This window comes from Ruditapes philippinarum, unplaced genomic scaffold (genome assembly GCF_026571515.1).
Source record: "Ruditapes philippinarum isolate M1 unplaced genomic scaffold, ASM2657151v2 ctg1006_1_1_1_1, whole genome shotgun sequence".
In the NCBI taxonomy this organism is placed as follows: domain Eukaryota; kingdom Metazoa; phylum Mollusca; class Bivalvia; order Venerida; family Veneridae; genus Ruditapes; species Ruditapes philippinarum.
In genome coordinates this window covers 48,829-68,349 of record NW_026864870.1, presented here as the reverse complement: position 1 = coordinate 68,349, position 19,521 = coordinate 48,829, and the positions used below count along the sequence as shown (strand labels likewise).

The following is a 19,521-nucleotide window of genomic DNA, read 5'->3' as shown; positions in this document are numbered from 1 at the left end:
TAGATGTCTTAGATGTGATCATCTTAAAAAAAAACATCTCTAAAAAAGTAAGTCTGAAAACACATCTCTTATTTTTTTCTCAGGATAAAAGAATGCATTTTAAGATTTCGAAACAGACATTAGTAATACGTTTTCTTTAGACTTTTGCAAATTCTTATAGGATCTTCCTTAATTAATCACTACGTTTTTACACGATTATTGTTATAATACGATTAGAGTGATTACTGTAAAATAACACAATTTCAATTTTAACGTACTAGACATCTAGCTTTTTTATTCATGTTGCCTTGAACACATATATGTGTCTCGTCAAAATTACCATCAATTTCTTCCTTCTCACATTGAGTTCCTCTGACAAAATCGACCTTATTTGCAATGATTTTATCTGTAATGGATACATTTATAAGCAAAGTGATCGGGAATAGAATCGTAAAACAAAGCATTTATCAAAACTTCATTGTTGAAAACTACATATCTATTCCAAAAGTTCATCAATCTCAACATGTTGAGGGGTTAAACCCTTTTATCAAGGAGTTTGTTGTTTATTTTCTGAATCGTATATAAATATTTTTTTTCTTCGACTATGTTTCGTTGTTGATAACAAATGTATACTTTGAATAACAAAGCTTGCATTTATTTAATTACTTAAGTTCTAGCGTTATCTAAATACATTAACGAACTAAGATATCTAAATGTTGTTGAATAAAAGTTATTGTTTTTTTTTACAATTTTATTGAACAGACTTTATACGTATATCTTATCCTCTCGCATTTATTATTTTTATAATTTACCAGAATCGTCTCGATTGTACAGATGAAACTTGTACTTTGAAGAGGGTAGCATAGAGTCAGCAAGTTGTGTGAATTTTGTTTTTGTTGCTTCTGTTTCCTTTTCAATCTTAAGAAGGATAAATAGCTTTCCAACAGAGTCCTTAAATAGATGAATAAATGTCCAACATTGAAATAAAATTTCCATAGCATACGTCAATATTTACCAAACAAAAAGAAAAAGCGAGGAAAGAAAAAAAAACAGGGTAAGGAAAGACTATTTAATATCAATTACATACCTGTAGCAGATGCAGTTAGTCCTTACTGAAAATGTGCCTTTAACTCCTAGAATATGTGAATAGGACCTATTGTTTTCAGTTTAAGATACTAATGAAAAATGTCAGTGTGCGTGATATGTTCATTTTACGAATGGTCTCAAATGCACCTCTACGATTATCGATTTCAACCTTATGACTTCACTTTTTTCAACTAAACAAATTCACGTTTTATGATCTCACTTCCATGAATTGAAATCGCGTTGTCACGTTGATAACTATATAGTTTAAGCATCTGTTTCAAGCCAATTTGCAATAAGGATCTCGTGAAGTTAAACCGTGATATAAAAAGTTGACAAAAGTTGAACCTCAAGACGTATATCTCTAACAAGTGATATTTTATTCATAAAGTTGTAATAGTGAACGTCAAATTTAGTGCGTTCATAAGCTGTTAGACAACTGGTTTTTTGTTCGATTTGATTAGATGTTTTAACACAAATCAATTCATTTTATTCACAAAGACATTTCTAAGTATTTCTAAGTATTTCTTAATCATCTTGTGCATATCTTTTTGTTTTAAGCATTTAAGTTGTTCTATTTTAAAAATTTAAATTGTATATGTGTATGCTTTTAAACCTCAGTGGAGACTCATTAAAATGTAACACATATTTGTTACAGTGCAAATGTATTTAGAAAGATCGCCAATTGTCATAATGTTAAAGGTGTTTTTTTTTTTAAATGAAACATCAATAAATTTCAAATTTTACACAAACTCCTCTTACATTAAAATATAACACTTACCCGATCTTCGGCAATAACCTTTCTTGAACCGTCTTTGTAAACTGTAATGCTGTATTTTGTAAGCTTGCTAAAATTAAGAAAACACATGACTTTTATTTAAAGTATATAATAATTCATTCTATTAAATTCTAAGGCTTTTTCACATGTTACTTGTCAATTAAAATTTGTTTTATGCTTATCTTGGCAGGCCATATAATCATTCCATCCAATATTCGTAATCAATCGTTGTAGAGAATGTATCAAGTGCCGTGTGAAAGATGTATAAGTCACCATCTACCTTTACTTCAGAGTTGTTTTCTAATCCTTCAGTGATCATTGATTCCAAAACAATTAGTGCGGACGATTGAATACCGCTTAAGCCGGTTCTAGGCTACGTGAGGGATGTTGCACTTTCCCCCCAAGAACAGGCTCATTCAAACCAAGTCTACAATACCATGCAATTATGCTGCTTTATTTCCTTCCAATGAAAATCCCCTTTCCCAGACAGTTAAGATGCATTTGTAATATATAAATTAGACAACGATAAATGATCATCAAGCAATAAATATATGATAATTCAATATGGGAAAGGACACTCAATGACATTAGCTTTCAAACTTTTCTGTCTAATCCCAAAATGTATCGTGTAAATATTATTAATCATTATTTATTATTATATCGTACATTATGTAAATATATCGAATAAATATGTTTAAACAAATATGATATAATGTCTTACATTTTCTTATCAATGCAGTCAGCAAGCGTAAGAACCCATTCATCAGAGAGTTGTACACCTGCGCACACCTCGTCATTGCCGAGTTTTATATACAGTAACCAATTTTGTACTGCCTTCAAATTGCCAGCTTTTTGGGGTCGTATCTCTTGTGCCCCGACGCTGTTGTTTATTTGCCCTGCAGATATCATATATAAGAATATTATGTGTGTTTCTAAATGATAATATTCGTAAATTTATTGTTAATGCATGTAATACCAGACAAAGTTAGTTGTATTCATAAATTTCAGACTTCACATATTTTTATGTTTATATATTATATATTGTTAACATATTTGTCATCATAAACTTAACAAGTGAAGCTAACAATTGCAATAAATACAAAATATGTACATATTTCACGTTGTAACACATCTCAATATAATTAAACTTTTTATCTTTATTAACATATAAAATACTCATTCAAAACGTAAATTTCTGTCGGATTATCCATCAAGTAATTGAGAGCTGTGAAATAAAAATAATATTATTATTCTAAAGTAAATTACTTTCTCATCTATAAGACGAAAATATAAGTATTCGTATAGTAATTATCATTAACAATGAATGTACTTACATAGAATGCACATAACAAGTATGTAAAGAACACCCATTTTGTCCATACGTGTGTATAAACTAATGAATTAATGCCACAGAGTCTCCACACAGCATTATTTATACCTTCATTGCAGCAAGTCCGCAGAATAAAATGCCTTATAGCAATTTTTTTTATCAGATAACTGCTTTTAAATTGAACTAATTATCTTTTTTACATTTATTCTTGCGACATATCAAATTCTACAAAGGTTCAATTTTCGGACACAATTAAGTTGAGTTCACACTAAACTTCCCACCCTTGTGCACTTCTAGTGCACTAAGAGCTGAACTAAAATGCCTTATAGCAATTTTTTTTTATTAGATAACTGCTTTTAAATTGAACCAATTATCTTGCGACATATCAAATTCTACAAAGGTTCAATTTTCGGACACATACAGTAAAGTTCACACAAAACTTCCCACCCTTGTGCACTTCTTGTGCACTAAGAGCTGAACTAGATGTGCACACCTTGTGAACTTCTAGTGCACTAGACAATATGACCAGGCTGGCCAGGGAAGGTGATACCTAAATGGTTTATTGGATAATTGCAGGGGGCATCCATTGTAAAGCCGCTGTAAGAAAAAAAACTTTGGGAATATATGGCCAATTCATGAATATAAATATTTCAGCAGTTTTATTAAACATTTTAGGTGGTATCATATTAAAGTTAAAATTCATTTTGTTATTGTAATCATATTTTTATTAACCAGTATTTAACTGTAAGTGTAAAATAATACCCCTTAAAATCAAATTTATAGAATTAATAAGGTTATATTTAAATATGCTCCGTAATGGATAATTAAATAAGTGTTTTAAAGCTTTTTTTATAATGGCCATGTTTTTCAATTTTTCTAGTGTACACATGGGAAACTCACTGTGATATTTCTGGCCCAATTGATTTAGTTTATTATAATGTTACAACATATTTTTTTTCATAATCTCAAACAAATCAAGGAAAGGTTTATATTTAAGCTAAAATATTATTTCTATAATATATAACTTAGAGACAATTCCTCATGTTCAATATTGAAAGAGAATATTAATACATTGATTTAAAAACAATCAATTTACAGTGATAATTTAGTATAACTGTGTAATGCTTGCATATGTTTTAAAGATATAAATAATAAGAATATTATCCATAAAATAAATAAATTTGATAACTTTATTCATGATTTCATGTGTAAAGGGAATACTTTTATTGAAGAGGAAAATCTCAAGTCATGCTGTGTATTGGTAGAGGGACTATTTTCATTATACTACTCTCCTGCTGGTTAGTGGGCCTCAGGGTAAATAACAAAGAACAGTCAATTTTGCAGATTATAAGTATGCGTTTTCTCAAAATGAATGTTAGTCATAAGCCTGGGATTCTTCAGGCGTTGGCACCCAGGCTAGTAAGTCATATAGATTAATGACCAAAATTTTTGTATAATCAAATATACAAAAAAATCGTAATGGCATAATGCATTTTGGATATTATCGTCTCCAAAGCGGTATTTTTTTTTACAAAATACGTGTAAGACACATATTTAAATGACTTTAATTTTTGTATAATCAAATGTAAAAAATAATCATAATGACATAGTAGTAGTTGTAGTTTCTTCTTTTATTCCATTAGGCAATATGCCCATGATGGCATTACAAGCATGTTATAAATGGCGAACAATGACAAGCAAAGTGTACCTTAAACACCAATAATTGGAGAAGTTCGAACATGAATATAACAAACATAAGAACATAAACACACGCGCACGCATTCACACTCGCACGCTGGCACACACACATGCAACCACATCTAGTAGTTCACTTTGTGCACTCCTAGTGCACTTTGTTTAACCTTTAGTGTGAACTAATCTGTAAAGTGTCATTTAATATATAGTAAACGTTGCAACAATGTTTATTTTACACACCAACGTGGACAGTACCTTTAGCTTACCACGTTCGTTAGTGCAATTAGTTTTATACATTCTATTCCACTGCCAATTATTAATCTTTTTTAGGTTTTGTTTCTTTTTTTAATATGTAAATAAAAATTTCCTTGACCATTTCGTTTTGAGTTCAAACCCCGTCAAAAGCAAGCCATGTTTTCTTGAGCAACAACCTTTACACCATTGCTTAATAATGGTTGGTTTCAGGAATGGGCTCGAAAGTGTTTCTCAATTATTTATTGGATGAATTGCGAATTTGAAATATAACGCTGTCCCTGTGTTTAACTAAACATTGAAAAAAATTGGTACCGACTTCGGTTTAGAAAATCAATAATATGATGTAAAAACAAATAAACCAAAAATGATATTTCAAAGAAAGGGTAGGTGCATTACTAAATTTAACTTCTGTGACATATATATATTTTGATAGGGGCACCTGAGGCTAAATTGTTAATGGAACTAGACTTCAAACCACTTGCTCCTCACCGCTATTGGTATGGGTTCAAAAACTGCCAGAGACATTTGATTCATTCACGCTAGGAAGTTATCAGAATATCGGTGGTTTTACTCAGGTACCGGCTCTCGCAGAAATAGGGCACGAAAGGACAACCGAGGTCTTTCTCCACCAGTAAAGCTGCAACATCGCTATTGTGCGATGTAAGCACTAACCACAAAAGAAAATAGTTAATATAAAAGCAGAGACAAGTGTAATTTTTTGTTAAATAAATCTTTATATGACTCCCTAAGGCATTTAAAAATAAATAAATAATAATAAAAATATATATATGAGCCCCGTCATGACAAAACCAACATAATGCGTTTGCGACCAGCATGGAGCCAGACCAGCCTGTGCATCCACGCAGTCTGATCATGATCCATGCTGTTCGCTGACAAACGCTATTACAAGTAAAGAAACAAAAGCGAACAGGATGGATCGTCTGGTCTGGATCCATGCTGGTTGCCAACCCATTATATAGGTTTTGTTGTGACGCGGCTCATTTTGAGAACTGGTTAACAACTTATTTATTACTACTTTGTAACAAGATATTGAAACATTGGTTTCAATTATTGTAAAAATGAATAAATATATTGAAAAATCGTATTCATATGACGATATATAGTTCCAAATTTGTCTACTCTGGTACTATACATATAAGACTTTAACTCATACTTAGAGACAACCAACTTATATATTGCTACCTTGCTTACAAACACTGACATAAGATCTCATATATTGTAATTGTGGACTAATGTAGTTGCTTTATAATGTAACCATAGCCATGTATATTGTAATAAATATGATATGCTGATATAATTGTCTATGTCAGTCGTTGGTATTTTCTTAAATATTTCGGCAATATTATATCACGTTTCCAAAATTCCAAAAAGATTTATTCGAAGGTAAAGGTGAGTTTTCCAAATATATTGTTAAGTCCACTACAGATAAGTTTAAAGCATTATCAAACGTTTGTCACTACATTCAATCAACTGATTAAGCCATTAGTCTCATATGATATTGATATCTAAGGTAACACACGTGGTCAGCAATGATATGCATTGTTCTTAATAATCATTTTTAAAGCCGTCTATGTAAATTACTTTCGAGTCCACTTCCTGGAACCAACCAGTTCTGGTATCATATGAAGTGACATGGTTGTGTACCGTGTAGGGCTCGAACTCATGATTTCTGGGTTGGGAGGCAGGCACGTTAAGCATTAGACCACCGCTCATCTTAAATAATATTAGTATAATTTCATACAATCTTTGAATTTTTTAATGAAGATATTAGCAATACATTAAAAAATAAACATAAACTGTTATATCTAAATACATATAATAATTTAACAATTTCATGATCTTACAAATATATTAATATGAACAATTGACCAAAATGTATTGTGTTAACTATTTTAGCGTAGGTTGGAATATTAACCTGCGGATATGATAAATAATACATAAGAAAGCAAAACAAATGCTTTCAATATTGACCTAATTAAAAAAAGAAAGCCTTAAACAAAGTAATATCAAGGACTAAAAAGTCATTTTATAAATAAAGAAAAAGTATCAATTAAACAACTCAACTTTGTTCATTTCATACTAATTATCACGACAGAAGTCAAACGCGGCCTGTTCATTTCTCTTTTATTAAGTACATGCAGTAAATAAATATTTCGCAAAGTATGCTTTAAATAATTTAAATAACATTAATTACAAAAATATTCAGTTTTATATGCAAAGTAAATTACAATAAATTTGTCAAACGCAATAACGATGAATATGTCAGCGGCCTGGCTTATTATTTTTTTTACATATTTCTGTATTTTAATAATTTAACAAATTGTTCCTTGCATAATAAAACATATAACATTTAAAACAAAGCAAGTAAAAATACATTATAACAATTTAACATAAAGAATTTTAGTCTATCATAGTGAGATACATAATGTGCTATTTACAGTCAACTTAACTTGAAGACATTGCCTTTTGTTAAGTTATAAATTTAAATTATTCATTTTTGTACCTCTGTAACCTTTGTATTTACATACATATATCCCCTATATATATAAAATAGAGGTTGCAATAAAAATATAACAATAGCACCAAGAACATGTCATAGGATAAGTTTTAGAATGTTTTGTGATGTTTTGAAAAAATAATTGCCATGGCAAATTTGCCATGGAAAATGTAGGAAAAACCTTGCCATGGCAATTCTAATTTGCAATCATGGCAAAGTAATTGCCATGGCAAAATGACGACTTGCCATGGCAAAACACACTTTGCCATGGCAAATGCAAACTTTAAATGCATATTTACATAAAAGTATCAAAGATAGAAAAAGAAAACATATAAACTTTTAAACCTTTTAGTAAATATGACAATTTAAGACAGTTTTCATTTTTTTAAAGCGCGTAAAAATAGGGGTTGAATTTGCCAAAAACTGGCGCGGCAAAAAGAAACCGGCAGCTATTCAAACAATAACAAAAATTCAATTAAGCAATGGTCAGATAAAATATTTGGTCCATTTAAATGAAAATTATCTACATGCTCAAAAAGTTCAGGCTTACATAGAACGTAATCTATCACGCTCGAGCCTCGATTATTAACATCAGTATACTGACCAACATTCGAGTCATTCCCTAATTTTCCATTCAGAGAGATTATAAATGTGATTAAATTCTCAAAATTTAGGCCAATTATAAACATATCAATGTTTTAATGTATTAAAGGCTATTTATGCTTAAATCCTTATCTTTAACTAAAACAACCATAAATTAAGATCAAAAATAACAATTTGGTATAATTCCCCCCCCCCCCCAAAAAAAAAAAAAAAAAACTATCTATATTTATCTATCTTTTTGTAAAAGTCAAATGAAATAAAAGGAAACTGCTTAATACATATAAGAGGGTCTGGTGCACTACAAAGTGCACTTATAAAGTGCACTAATAGTTCACTTTGTGCACTCCTAGTTCACTTTGTTTAACCTTTAGTGTGAACTCATCTGTAAAGTGTCATTTAATATATAGTAAACGTTGCAACAATATTTATTTTACACACCAACGTGGACAGTACCTTTAGCTTTCCACGTTCGTTAGTGCAATTAGTTTTATACATTCTATTCCACTGCCAATTATTAATCTTTTTTAGGTTTTGTTTCTTTTTTTAATATGTAAATAAAAATTTCCTTGACCATTTCGTTTTGAGTTCAAACCCCGTCAAAAGCAAGCCATGTTTTCTTGAGCAACAACCTTTACACCATTGCTTAATAATGGTTGGTTTCAGGAATGGGCTCGAAAGTGTTTCTCAATTATTTATTGGATGAATTGCGAATTTGAAATATAACGCTGTCCCTGTGTTTAACTAAACATTGAAAAAAATAGGTACCGACTGCGGTTTAGAAAATCAATAATATGATGTAAAAACAAATAAATCAAAAATGGTATTTCAAAAAAAGGGTAGGTGCATTACTAAATTTAACTTCTGTGACATATATATATTTTGATAGGGGCATCTGAGGCTAAATTGTTAATGGAACTAGACTTCAAACCACTTGCTCCTCACCGCTATTGGTATGGGTTCAAAAACTGCCAGAGACATTTGATTCATTTACGCTAGGAATTTATCAGAATGTCGGTAGTTTTACTCAGGTACCGGCTCTCGCAGAAATAGAGCACGAAAGGACAACCGAGGTCTTCCTCCACCAGTAAAGCTGCAACATCGCTATTGTGCGATGTAAGCACTAACCACAAAAGAAAATAGTTAATATAAAAGCAGAGCCAAAAGTGTAATTTTTTGTTAAATAAATTTTTATATGACTCCCTAAGGCATTTAAAAAAAAATAAATAAATAAAACAAAACAAACAAGAATTTCATTTATATGACGTGTTTTTTTTTAAGTTATTAACCATGTTTTGAACTGTTCTTACAAACATATTCAATTATTTTTTAGCTTCAATAACGACACAATATCTGTCAAATATCTCATACTGTTTGTGACTTTAATTATAACAGTTTGATAAGTTACATAAACAAACAATTATACGTGTAAATACAATTTGAATATTGTATAAAAACAGGTAGAATCATTCCAAGTTCGGCACATTGCTATTTTATTACCATATATATGAGCCCCGTCATGACAAAACCAACATAATGCGTTTGCGACCAGCATGGAGCCAGACCAGCCTGTGCACCCGCGCAGTCTGATCATGATCCATGCTGTTCGCTGACAAACGCTATTACAAGTAAAGAAACAAAAGCGAACAGCATGGATCGTCTGGTCTGGATCCATGCTGGTCGCCAACCCATTATATAGGTTTTGTTGTGACGCGGCTCATTTTGAGAACTGGTTAACAACTTATTTATTACTACTTTGTAACAAGATATTGAAACATTGGTTTCAATTATTGTAAAAATGAATAAATATATTGAAAAATCGTATTCATATGACGATATATAGTTCCAAATTTGTCTACTCTGGTACTATACATATAAGACTTTAACTCATACTTAGAGACAACCAACTTATATATTGCTACCTTGCTTACAAACACTGACATAAGATCTAATATATTGTAATTGTGGACAAATGTAATTGCTTTATAATGTAACCATAGCCATGTATATTGTAATAAACATGATAATTATGCTGATATTATTGTCTATGTCAGTCGTTGGTATTTTCTTAAATATTTCGGCAATAATATATCACTTTTCCAAAATAAGATTTATTCGAAGGTATAGGTGAGTTATCCAAATATATTGTTAAGTCCACTACAGATAAGTTTAAAGCATCATCAAAAATTTGTCACTACATTCAAGCAACTGATTTAGCCATTAGTCTCATATAATATTGATATCTAAGGTAACACACGTGGTCAGCAATGATATGCATTGTTCTTAATAATCATTTTTAAAAGCGTCTATATAAATCACTTTTGAGTCCACTTTCTGGAACCAACCGGTTCTGGTATCATTTGAAGTGACATGGTTGTGTACCGTGTAGGGCTCGAACTCATGATCTCTGGGTTGGGAGGCAGGCACGTTAAGCATTAGACCACCGCTCATCTTAAATAATATTAGTATAATTTCATACAATCTTTGAATTTTTTACTGAAGATATTAGCAATACATTAAAAAATAAACATGAACTGTTATATCTAAATACATATAATAATTTATCAATTTCATGATCTTACAGATAAAATATATTAATATGAACAATTGACCAAAATGTATTGTGTTAACTATTTTAGCGTAGGTTGGAATATTAACCTGCGGATATGATAAATAATTAAGTAAGTCCATATCAATAATACAAAAGAAAGCAAAAAAAATGCTTTCAATATTGAACTAATTAAAAAAGAAAGCCTTAAACAAAGTAAAATCAAGGACTAAAAAGTCATTTTATAAATCAAAAAAAAAGTATCAATTAAACAAATCAACTTTGTTCAATTCATACTAATTATCACGACAGAAGTCAAACGCCATCGGCCTGTTCATTTCTCTTTTATTAAGTACATGCAGTAAATAAATATTTAGCAAAGTATGCTTTAAATATTCAGTTTTATATGCAAAGTAATTAACAATAAATTTGTCAAACGCAATAACGATGAATATGTCAGCGGCCTGGCTTATTATTTTTTTGACATATTTCTGTATTTTAATAATTAAACAAGCTGTTCCTTGCATAATAAAAAATATCACTTTTTTAAAAATAAGCAAGTAAAAATACATCATAACAATTTAACTTAAAGAATATAAGTCTATCATAGTGAGATACATAATGTGCTATTTAAAGTCAACTTTACTTGAAGACATTGCCTTTTGTTAAGTTATAAATTTAAATTATTCATTTTTGTACCTCTGTAACCTTTGTATTTACCTTTTGTGGCGGAGGGTTGCCTTTATGGTATTAGGTTAAGAATGTAGCCACTGTTTGATCCAGAGGCGGCTAAATGGGTTCATATTAGGAATTCAACTTGGAGAAGAATAGATGGTTTTGACCAATGTTTAAGTATGTTATACTCGAAGATAGCCATAATGATCTTTCCTATCGGCGCTATATAGTCTGAACTGTATTTGTGCGCCCTTAAACAACATCACCAATAACAAAAAAAGAAAAAGTAATACATATATGTCTCATTCAATATTGAGAGTTTTTAAACATGTCTATTCATGAGTCATTATGTATCTTGCACATATTGAAACTAAGGAATGATGAATTTAATAAGTAATGATGGTTCACAATAACGATTCATCACAATGTAATATAAATATAAAAACATTAAATCATAAAAATGTTAATAAAATACACATATAGCCATTCTAAAATTGTTACTTCAAAGGGGGACAACTCCTTAACCATTTTACATTGATTATAACGGTTTTAGAGTAAACGTTTCAGTATGGCTGGTCTTAGTTAAATTAACTCAAGGCAAAGGAAATACACTTTTTAATTAATTTGTCAAGATCAATAACGATGTTATTTTTCGAGACCAGGTATGTTAAATTTATACATATGCTCGTATTCTAAGGCCTCCAGCTTTAAATACAATCAGATTTTCAATCGAGATAATAGTACATGTATTAGAAAGTGACATGTTAAAAGAAATCTTAAATTAAACGTTTACTTTCTATCAAACATCAAAATTCTAAATGTTGCTAAATAATAATAAATGAATAAAAACTAACTGTATACTATATATGCAATATTTCAATGTAAAGATATTAATAGAAAATGTTGAAAAATGTCAAGATCTAATTATCATGAACTTCTAATAATTTTTGAAGAAGAAAGAACATTAACTAGATTACAAAACACTTGATAAAATTTGTTGATGAAATGCGCTTAACCTGTGTAAACAATTTAATAACATATATATATAAAAGCACATTTTCCAGCGTTACCGCGAAGCACTATACATGAACATCTGCGTTACCTCATAAAACGGCTTGAATCACATTTATCTGAAGATGTCATAGATTTCTTTTTCAGCAAGTGTGTTTCTTGTACGTTGTAGCGCATTTTATTGGTCCATAAGTAGTCACACTGTATTGTAAGTGTGTAAATCTTTATAAAGCCAAGTACGCTAATCAATTGCACAAAAAATTGGTTATATAATGTTGGTTTTGGGTGTATTTCAGTTCAAGAGGTTTTTTCCTTACCACCGTTTCTTGTGTTTTTGGTTTCGTTTGTTTGGTTTTTTGTGTTTTTTTAAATCATTTTATTGGATTTATTTTAGACAGAAATAAGGTTCGATCTACAGATAATATACGCTTTGAATTCAATACTTTATCTTATACAATATTATTGCCAGCTTAAGGCTATGTTATCGGTATACCATAACAAATTACATGTAAATGGTTTGTAGCAAAATATACATTACCTTTATCTTAAATCAATGACGTGGGGTCATCTTCATTTTTCAACGGAAATTTTGATTTTAAAAGGTATTAATTTTTTGCCATAAAGACGCACACAATTTCTATGATAACGATATAACTATACAAAGTAAGTCTTTAATAATAGGTGTGATGCACAATAAGGCTCATGCCGTTGATCTACCGTGTTTCAATCTTTATCAAATTCAATTAAACCTCACGTGAATACAGATATCTCCATATTGCGTGAGAATATTGCATACATTTTTCTTATCAAAGTTTCATTCAATAACTTTAGAATCAGTCTACTTTAAACTGAATGATCATGATTTGCTTTAAAATACTTATCATTTATACAGTGCCTGTCAATGGTTGATGGGCATTCCCCTTGTATACTCCTAGATGTGGAAACACTGCTACTTTTGCTTTTGAATTAATTGATAACAAAAATATATAATCGAACTTTTTAGCATTCTTCTACCCGTAGGGCACGTGCAAAGTTGTTAAAGAGATCGTTAGTATAAAAAGATCATACTTTTCGAGTGCATAGATGTGAAGGTTATCCTGGTTTTAGTCTTGTTTATTATGTTAAAAATAATATAAATTTCTTTGCCGCTAGTTGTGGGAAGCCCAACTATACATTGACTTCTTAAGAAGGGCGGCTGCTTAAAACGTGTAATTGAGAAAAAAATGTAAGCTTTTAAACACTTTTGCATTTTTTTTAACACACCAACCTACCGCATACTTACTTTACATTGTCATTATAAGATAGATGTGTATGTATATTATGTGAAGAAATAATGACTATATCCTATCTTCCCAGAACAATGTAGTGGCTGTAAAATCAGCGTTTACATTTCAAATGAAACTTATGACCTAAAACTATAGTTGACGAACAGTATACACAGAAACGACATTTAAAGCATTCGTTTGATTTCAATATGTAAATATCAATTCGCATGAATTCAATAAGAAAAATATCTTTTGAACTAAAATACAGTTAAACTTCGTTCGCTCGAACTCAGATCGCTTGAATACCTCCCTTGGCTCGAACTCATCGCCTAGTCCCGGCAAAATTCCTATATAATATATATTGGTGTACATGTACCTCGGATCGCTCGAACACCAATCGCTCGAACTCTCGAACCTGATCTCTGGTCCCTTCTGCAGAAATATAGTGTACAATCAAACCTTTTCGGTCGAACACAAACAGACAACAATAGTTGCGGGTCGACATGTTCTAAATAATTGACAGTCTGCGACACTTGGTTTTAACACCTCGTGATAGTGACAAAGGCAATTAAAGTTAATTGATACAAAATAAAAGGTGTTGTAACCGATTTGTTTATTATGATAAAATTGTTCATTTGCCATCTTTAGTACGATTACGTATAAGACAGAGACCTATGTTAAGCCTCCCACCAGGTGCTATCTTTGTCAGAGCTTTGGTCATATGGCCAAGTCCAGCAGGGGTAGCACTAGGTGCGGCAGGAGTGCCGGGGACCATAACACAAGGTCCTATGGGTCACAAGCAATTAAATGCACTAATTGTGGCGAGGGACATAGCGCGGCATACACGGGATGTGTCGCCTATTTCCGCGTAACAGTAATTACAGCCATTGCCCGAGCCAGGAAAGTAGGCTTGGCCAAGGCCCAGGTTATACTGAAAAAGGAGGAGGCCATTATCAAGGAGGTAAATAATCCTCTTCCACACCTAATAACATAGAGATCAGAGGGTCATCGCAGGTAGCAGAAGGGTCACCCGTCACCACAGATGGTTCAAAGGCTCGAACTGTGAGTGATTGTGAGGACTTTGATGTCAAAGATGAGGACTCTCGTCTCTATGCACTTCTCATATCTAAAAAGTCCCTCGATGGACGCATCCCCCGAGGGATACAAGAATCGATCTCTTTCCGGGTAAATGTCAATCCCTGACACACCAGTTAAGAGTATTACTATGGTACCATCATTGGCTAATAAATCTGCCCAAATATCTCCGGCCAATAAAAAGCATGTACACTTTGGATCTATATATGTTAAAAAAGACAACAATAGATCTACAGAAACCAAATCGGTCTGCCTAGACGAACTTGCAAGTTTAATTAAAGATATAATCAACAATAAAAGCAGACCAGCCCATAACCGGCAGGACAATTTCATAAAGAATGTCCCGTTAAATAGAATTGGTTTTAAGTCCGAGCCCGAAACTAGCCCATGGTGGAACTGTGGCTTTAAAAACAAAAAACCACAAGGTCTTGACATACCGGGGGCAAACATGTTAGGAGGAGGGAACAAGGCCCCTGTCACCCCAGGTAAACTTAAGAAGGGGAGAGCTTCAATAAGTACCTTTATTAAATTTTCCAATAACAAGAAGTTCTCTAAACCATCCCAGTCATGTCTTAATCTCTAAATATCATTTCACACAATATTCAGGGGTTACAAGCCAAATAATATACAGAAATTAAACATTTTTCTGATAATAACCCTCACATTGATATCTTTTGTATCCAGGAAACTAAACTGAATTAAAATAAAGAACAATCAATCCCTGAATACACCCCTGAACACAGACATTTTAATAAGAGTGCTATTAATAGTAAACGTATAGCAGGAGGGTTAGCTTTTTTCATAAAAAAATCAATTAATTATTTATCCTACCAGATGTTCAAGCACCTGCCAGAGGGGATGCTGGACATATGGCTTTGGCTGTACAATAAGGTGTGGAGTGAGGGGATTAACCCCGAAGCTTGGAAGGAGGCATGTGTTATACCTATATTCAAAAATGGTAAAGATAAAACAGAACCAAAATCTTATAGACCTATTAGCCTAACATCTCACTCAGAGAAATTACTTTAGGGAATTGTTAAGGCCCGTTTAGAATATCTGCTGGAATAAAAAAAAAACATTATAAACCCCTTTCAATCTGACTTAAGAAAGGGGAAAGGGGAGGAGCACTTTAGACCAGCTTGCTCGACTGCAGTACGACGTGATCCTAGAAAAAAATAGATCACGATCAGTGCTAGCAATCGTTTTGGACCTGACAGCAGCTTTTGATCTCACATGGCATTTTGGAATTTTATATAAATTCAAAGAACATGGCATGACTGGTGCCTGATTTCAGTATTAACGGTCTTTTTGGAAGGCAGTAAAATATCGGTTCTAGTTGAAGGTGTAGCGTGGCACACCCAAGGGCTCGATCCTCTCGCCGTTATTATTTTCTATTATCTATTAACAGCTTACCAGAATATTTCTCAGGTTCCGGTATGGTTATTAGCCAGTTTGCTGATGATTCCAGCACCTGGAAATCAGGCTCCAATTTGGTTAAGCTAGCAAAGGATGTACAAGCTTGTATGGACTCTCTATTTGGATGGGCACACAAATGTGGCTTTAAAATATCTGAACCAAAACTGTGAGTATTGTATTTGGCAATCGAAACAAGCACAATTTGAACGTATCTTTAGGTGGTACTCTAATTAACTTTGTTAAAACGGTCCAATTCCTCGGTTTACTTATAGATCAAAAATTAACATTCGGACCGCATATCAATGATTTTGGTCAACAAATGTAAAAAGGATTTATATGTCATGAGGATGTTAAAAGGCACTGATTTTGGGACTGACAAGAATAGCCTTTTACTCCTATGTAAATTCTTAATACGTTCAAAGATATATTATGGTGCTCAAATATATTCTTGTGCTAAGAAAACACATTTAAATAAACTCGATACCGTTCAAAACACTGTCCTCCGATCCCCCAGGGCCCTTCGCCCCACATCTGCTAGGGACCTCGAGGTGAAGGTCGGTATATTACCCTTATCAATTAGAAGACAATCTCAAACTTTTTTAATAAACAAATATATAGGTCAAACACATATTTTTACGATGGATCAAAGGACCCGGACTCTGGCAGGGTAGCCTCGGTGGTAGTTATACCTTCCCTACAAATTGACAAAAATGATAGGTTAATCAATAATGCATCCATCTATACCGCCGAGCTCCTTACAATTAGAAATGCAATGAGAAAAGCCAGGAGTTGTAGAGAACTACTTCGGAAACGATTTTAACTCCATATGCATATTGCATAACTAATCAAGGGCCATAACTCTGAGTTAAAGTGTCTGACCGGAACAAGCCGAAGATATGCGCACCTCCTCTTAGTATTGAAGGTTCCCATAAAGTTTCGTTGAGTTCCAGCCAGTAGTTGCAGAGAAGTAGTGCGGACAAGATTTTTACTCCATATGCATACTGCATAACTAATCAAGGGCCAGAACTCTGAGTTAAAGTGTCTGACCGGAACAAGCCGACGATATGCGCATCTCCTCTTGGTATTGATGATTCCCATAAAGTTTCGTTGAATTTCAGCCAGTAGTTACAGAGAACTACTCCGGAAACGATTTTTACTCTATATACATACTACATAACTAATCAAGGGCCATAACTCTGAGTTAAAGGGTCGGACCGGAACAAGCCGACGATATGCGCATCTCTTGATATTGATGATTCCCATAAAGTTTCGTTGAATTCCAGCCAGTAGTTGCAGAGAACTACTCCGGAAACGAAATTCGGACGGAGGGATGGACAGACGGACAACGCCAAAACTATATCCCCCTCCCGATTCCATCGGCGGGGGATAATAATCTTGAAATAGACAAGGCTATAACAAGACTGAGATTGGGCACAACCATGTGACCAGGGGATATAGGGCCAATACATTAAGCAAGATGACCCCAATTGTGTCCAATGTGGAGTGAGAAATAATATATCACACCTATTGCATGAGTGAGACCAGTTCAAAGACCATAGGAATGAGCTGCGGTCCGCACTTGATGCAGTAGGCTTGGAATATAGCACACAAAATATACTTAGTCCACCCATGAAACAATCAATACATATTTTTAAGGCGTTATAACTATTCCTCCTAAACTGTTGCTTAACAGACAAAATTTAATTAAATAATATCCCATAGTTGGGAATAAATGATCCAAAATTCCCATAAAACTCTGCTTTTAGTAATAATAACCAAACTTTTAACTACAAAAGTGGAGGCAGTGGAGGCACTTTTATTATTTTGTTTTATTTATTAAAATATAACCGTGACTTGGATCCCAGTAGCAATTTTAATATAAGAAGTCAAGACAGGTCTTTAAAGTAATATCCTATTTTTCTTCCCCTCTGTAGATTGTAGTGGATTGTAATATTTGTACACCTTTACCTCCTATTTAACAACAGATGTTTATGAGACCCAGTTTGTATACTAAAGGCCCTTGACACCGGTTTTTCCTTACTTATAATTTTAATAAGCTCAAATCGTATCCGACAATCCTCCACTTTTGCATTAAATATCAATTGATAACTTAAAACACACAATAACAACTTGGTTCGTATCGATTTATTCAGGGAATAGACATATACACATACAATATTATCATATATATCAACTTGCATATATATAAATACACACATATAAATGCAACAAAAATAATTATAAGATAAATAAATGAGTATGTTCTATGTAACCCTAGGATTGCCCATTAAGCTAAAAGCTTATTTCCAATGGGTCCATTTACTGTAAAATTATTACACTAACTTACATAATAATAAATGAATTATAAAGAAGTTAAAATAAATGACAATTTTCAACAATCAATACACATTTTTCAATATAATGAGACAAGTGCATTGTACACAAACAAAATGAAATGAATTTCGTTTAAACTAAAACATATCAAGTACAACATAAACATGTTACAAAACCTTATCATAAATTACACATCAATTTAATAATAAATAAACATATTATTCAGTTGTTTATCATTTTCATTACTTAAAAAAAGTTTTACTTTCGTTTTAAATGTTTGGATATTGTCAATTGATCTAATGTTGTCTGGTAAAGAATTCGAGTCTTTTATGGCATTGTAGAAAAAATGTTTTTTTTAAGATAAGAATCATTTTGAGGCAAAACAAAATTAAATTACTAAATCTTAAATTGGATATTCTTCTAACCTAAAACAATTCATTTAAATAAGAAGGGCTTTTTTGTAATAAACTTTATGGATGTGGTTGAGTCTTAACTGTCTAACTCTATCATTGACATTTAATTATTTAAGATCGGACAGAACCTTATTTGTCACCAAAGTCCTAGGAAAACGTACAACCTTATTTTGAGCTACTTGAAGTTTGTGCTTCAGTGACTTACTCAGTCCTTCGTACCAATAAGATGAAGAATAATCAAAGTGACACAGCAAACGGCAAAGTATATATATTTCATTTTCGAATGAAAGCTTAGATAAAATTGATTCTAGATACTTATTGAAATCGGTTATTTAGGGGGCCTATATAATATTCCAACAATAATAGGTTTATTCCGCGGCAAAAGTATCTCAACAAATATTCATTCGTTTGTGTTGTTTGACAAATCATCTTACATTAAAAGAAATATCATTTCTAATGTACATACATACTCCACCTCCATTTCTATTGCAATCATTTCTTAGTACAGTATAATTTTGAATGTCAA

General features: G+C 32.1%; 2 protein-coding genes across 2 annotated transcripts in view; both read right to left on the bottom strand.

Moving 5' to 3' along the window:
* Nucleotides 1-264, bottom strand: part of LOC132727116 (sushi, von Willebrand factor type A, EGF and pentraxin domain-containing protein 1-like) — a 28,956-nt gene extending 28,692 nt beyond the window's left edge. Inside the window, exon 1 of the mRNA XM_060712523.1 lies at nt 226-264. Within this exon, the coding sequence (XP_060568506.1) occupies nt 226-264 (39 nt within the window). The remainder of the gene's footprint in view (nt 1-225) is intronic.
* LOC132727115 (uncharacterized) lies at nt 258-2,637 on the bottom strand. The gene is made up of 4 exons (XM_060712522.1): nt 2,562-2,637; nt 1,844-1,910; nt 792-930; nt 258-385 (listed from the first exon to the last, which is right to left on the bottom strand). The coding sequence occupies exons 1-4, from the start codon at nt 2,635-2,637 to the stop codon at nt 278-280; spliced, it is 390 nt and encodes a 129-aa protein (XP_060568505.1). The 3' UTR covers nt 258-277.
* Nucleotides 2,638-19,521: the final 16,884 nt, after the last annotated feature.

Excerpts from the sequence above, each read along its gene's own strand:
- LOC132727115 (XM_060712522.1), bottom strand. The coding sequence starts at position 2,637 with ATGACGAGGTGTGCGCAGGTGTACAACTCTCTGATGAATGGGTTCTTA. Across the intron at positions 931-1,843 it reads AGGTTATTGCCGAAGATCGG|GACTCTGTTGGAAAGCTATT; the intron begins GTAAGTGTTATA and ends CATCTATTTAAG. Across the intron at positions 386-791 it reads GTACAATCGAGACGATTCTG|ATAAAATCATTGCAAATAAG; the intron begins GTAAATTATAAA and ends TATCCATTACAG.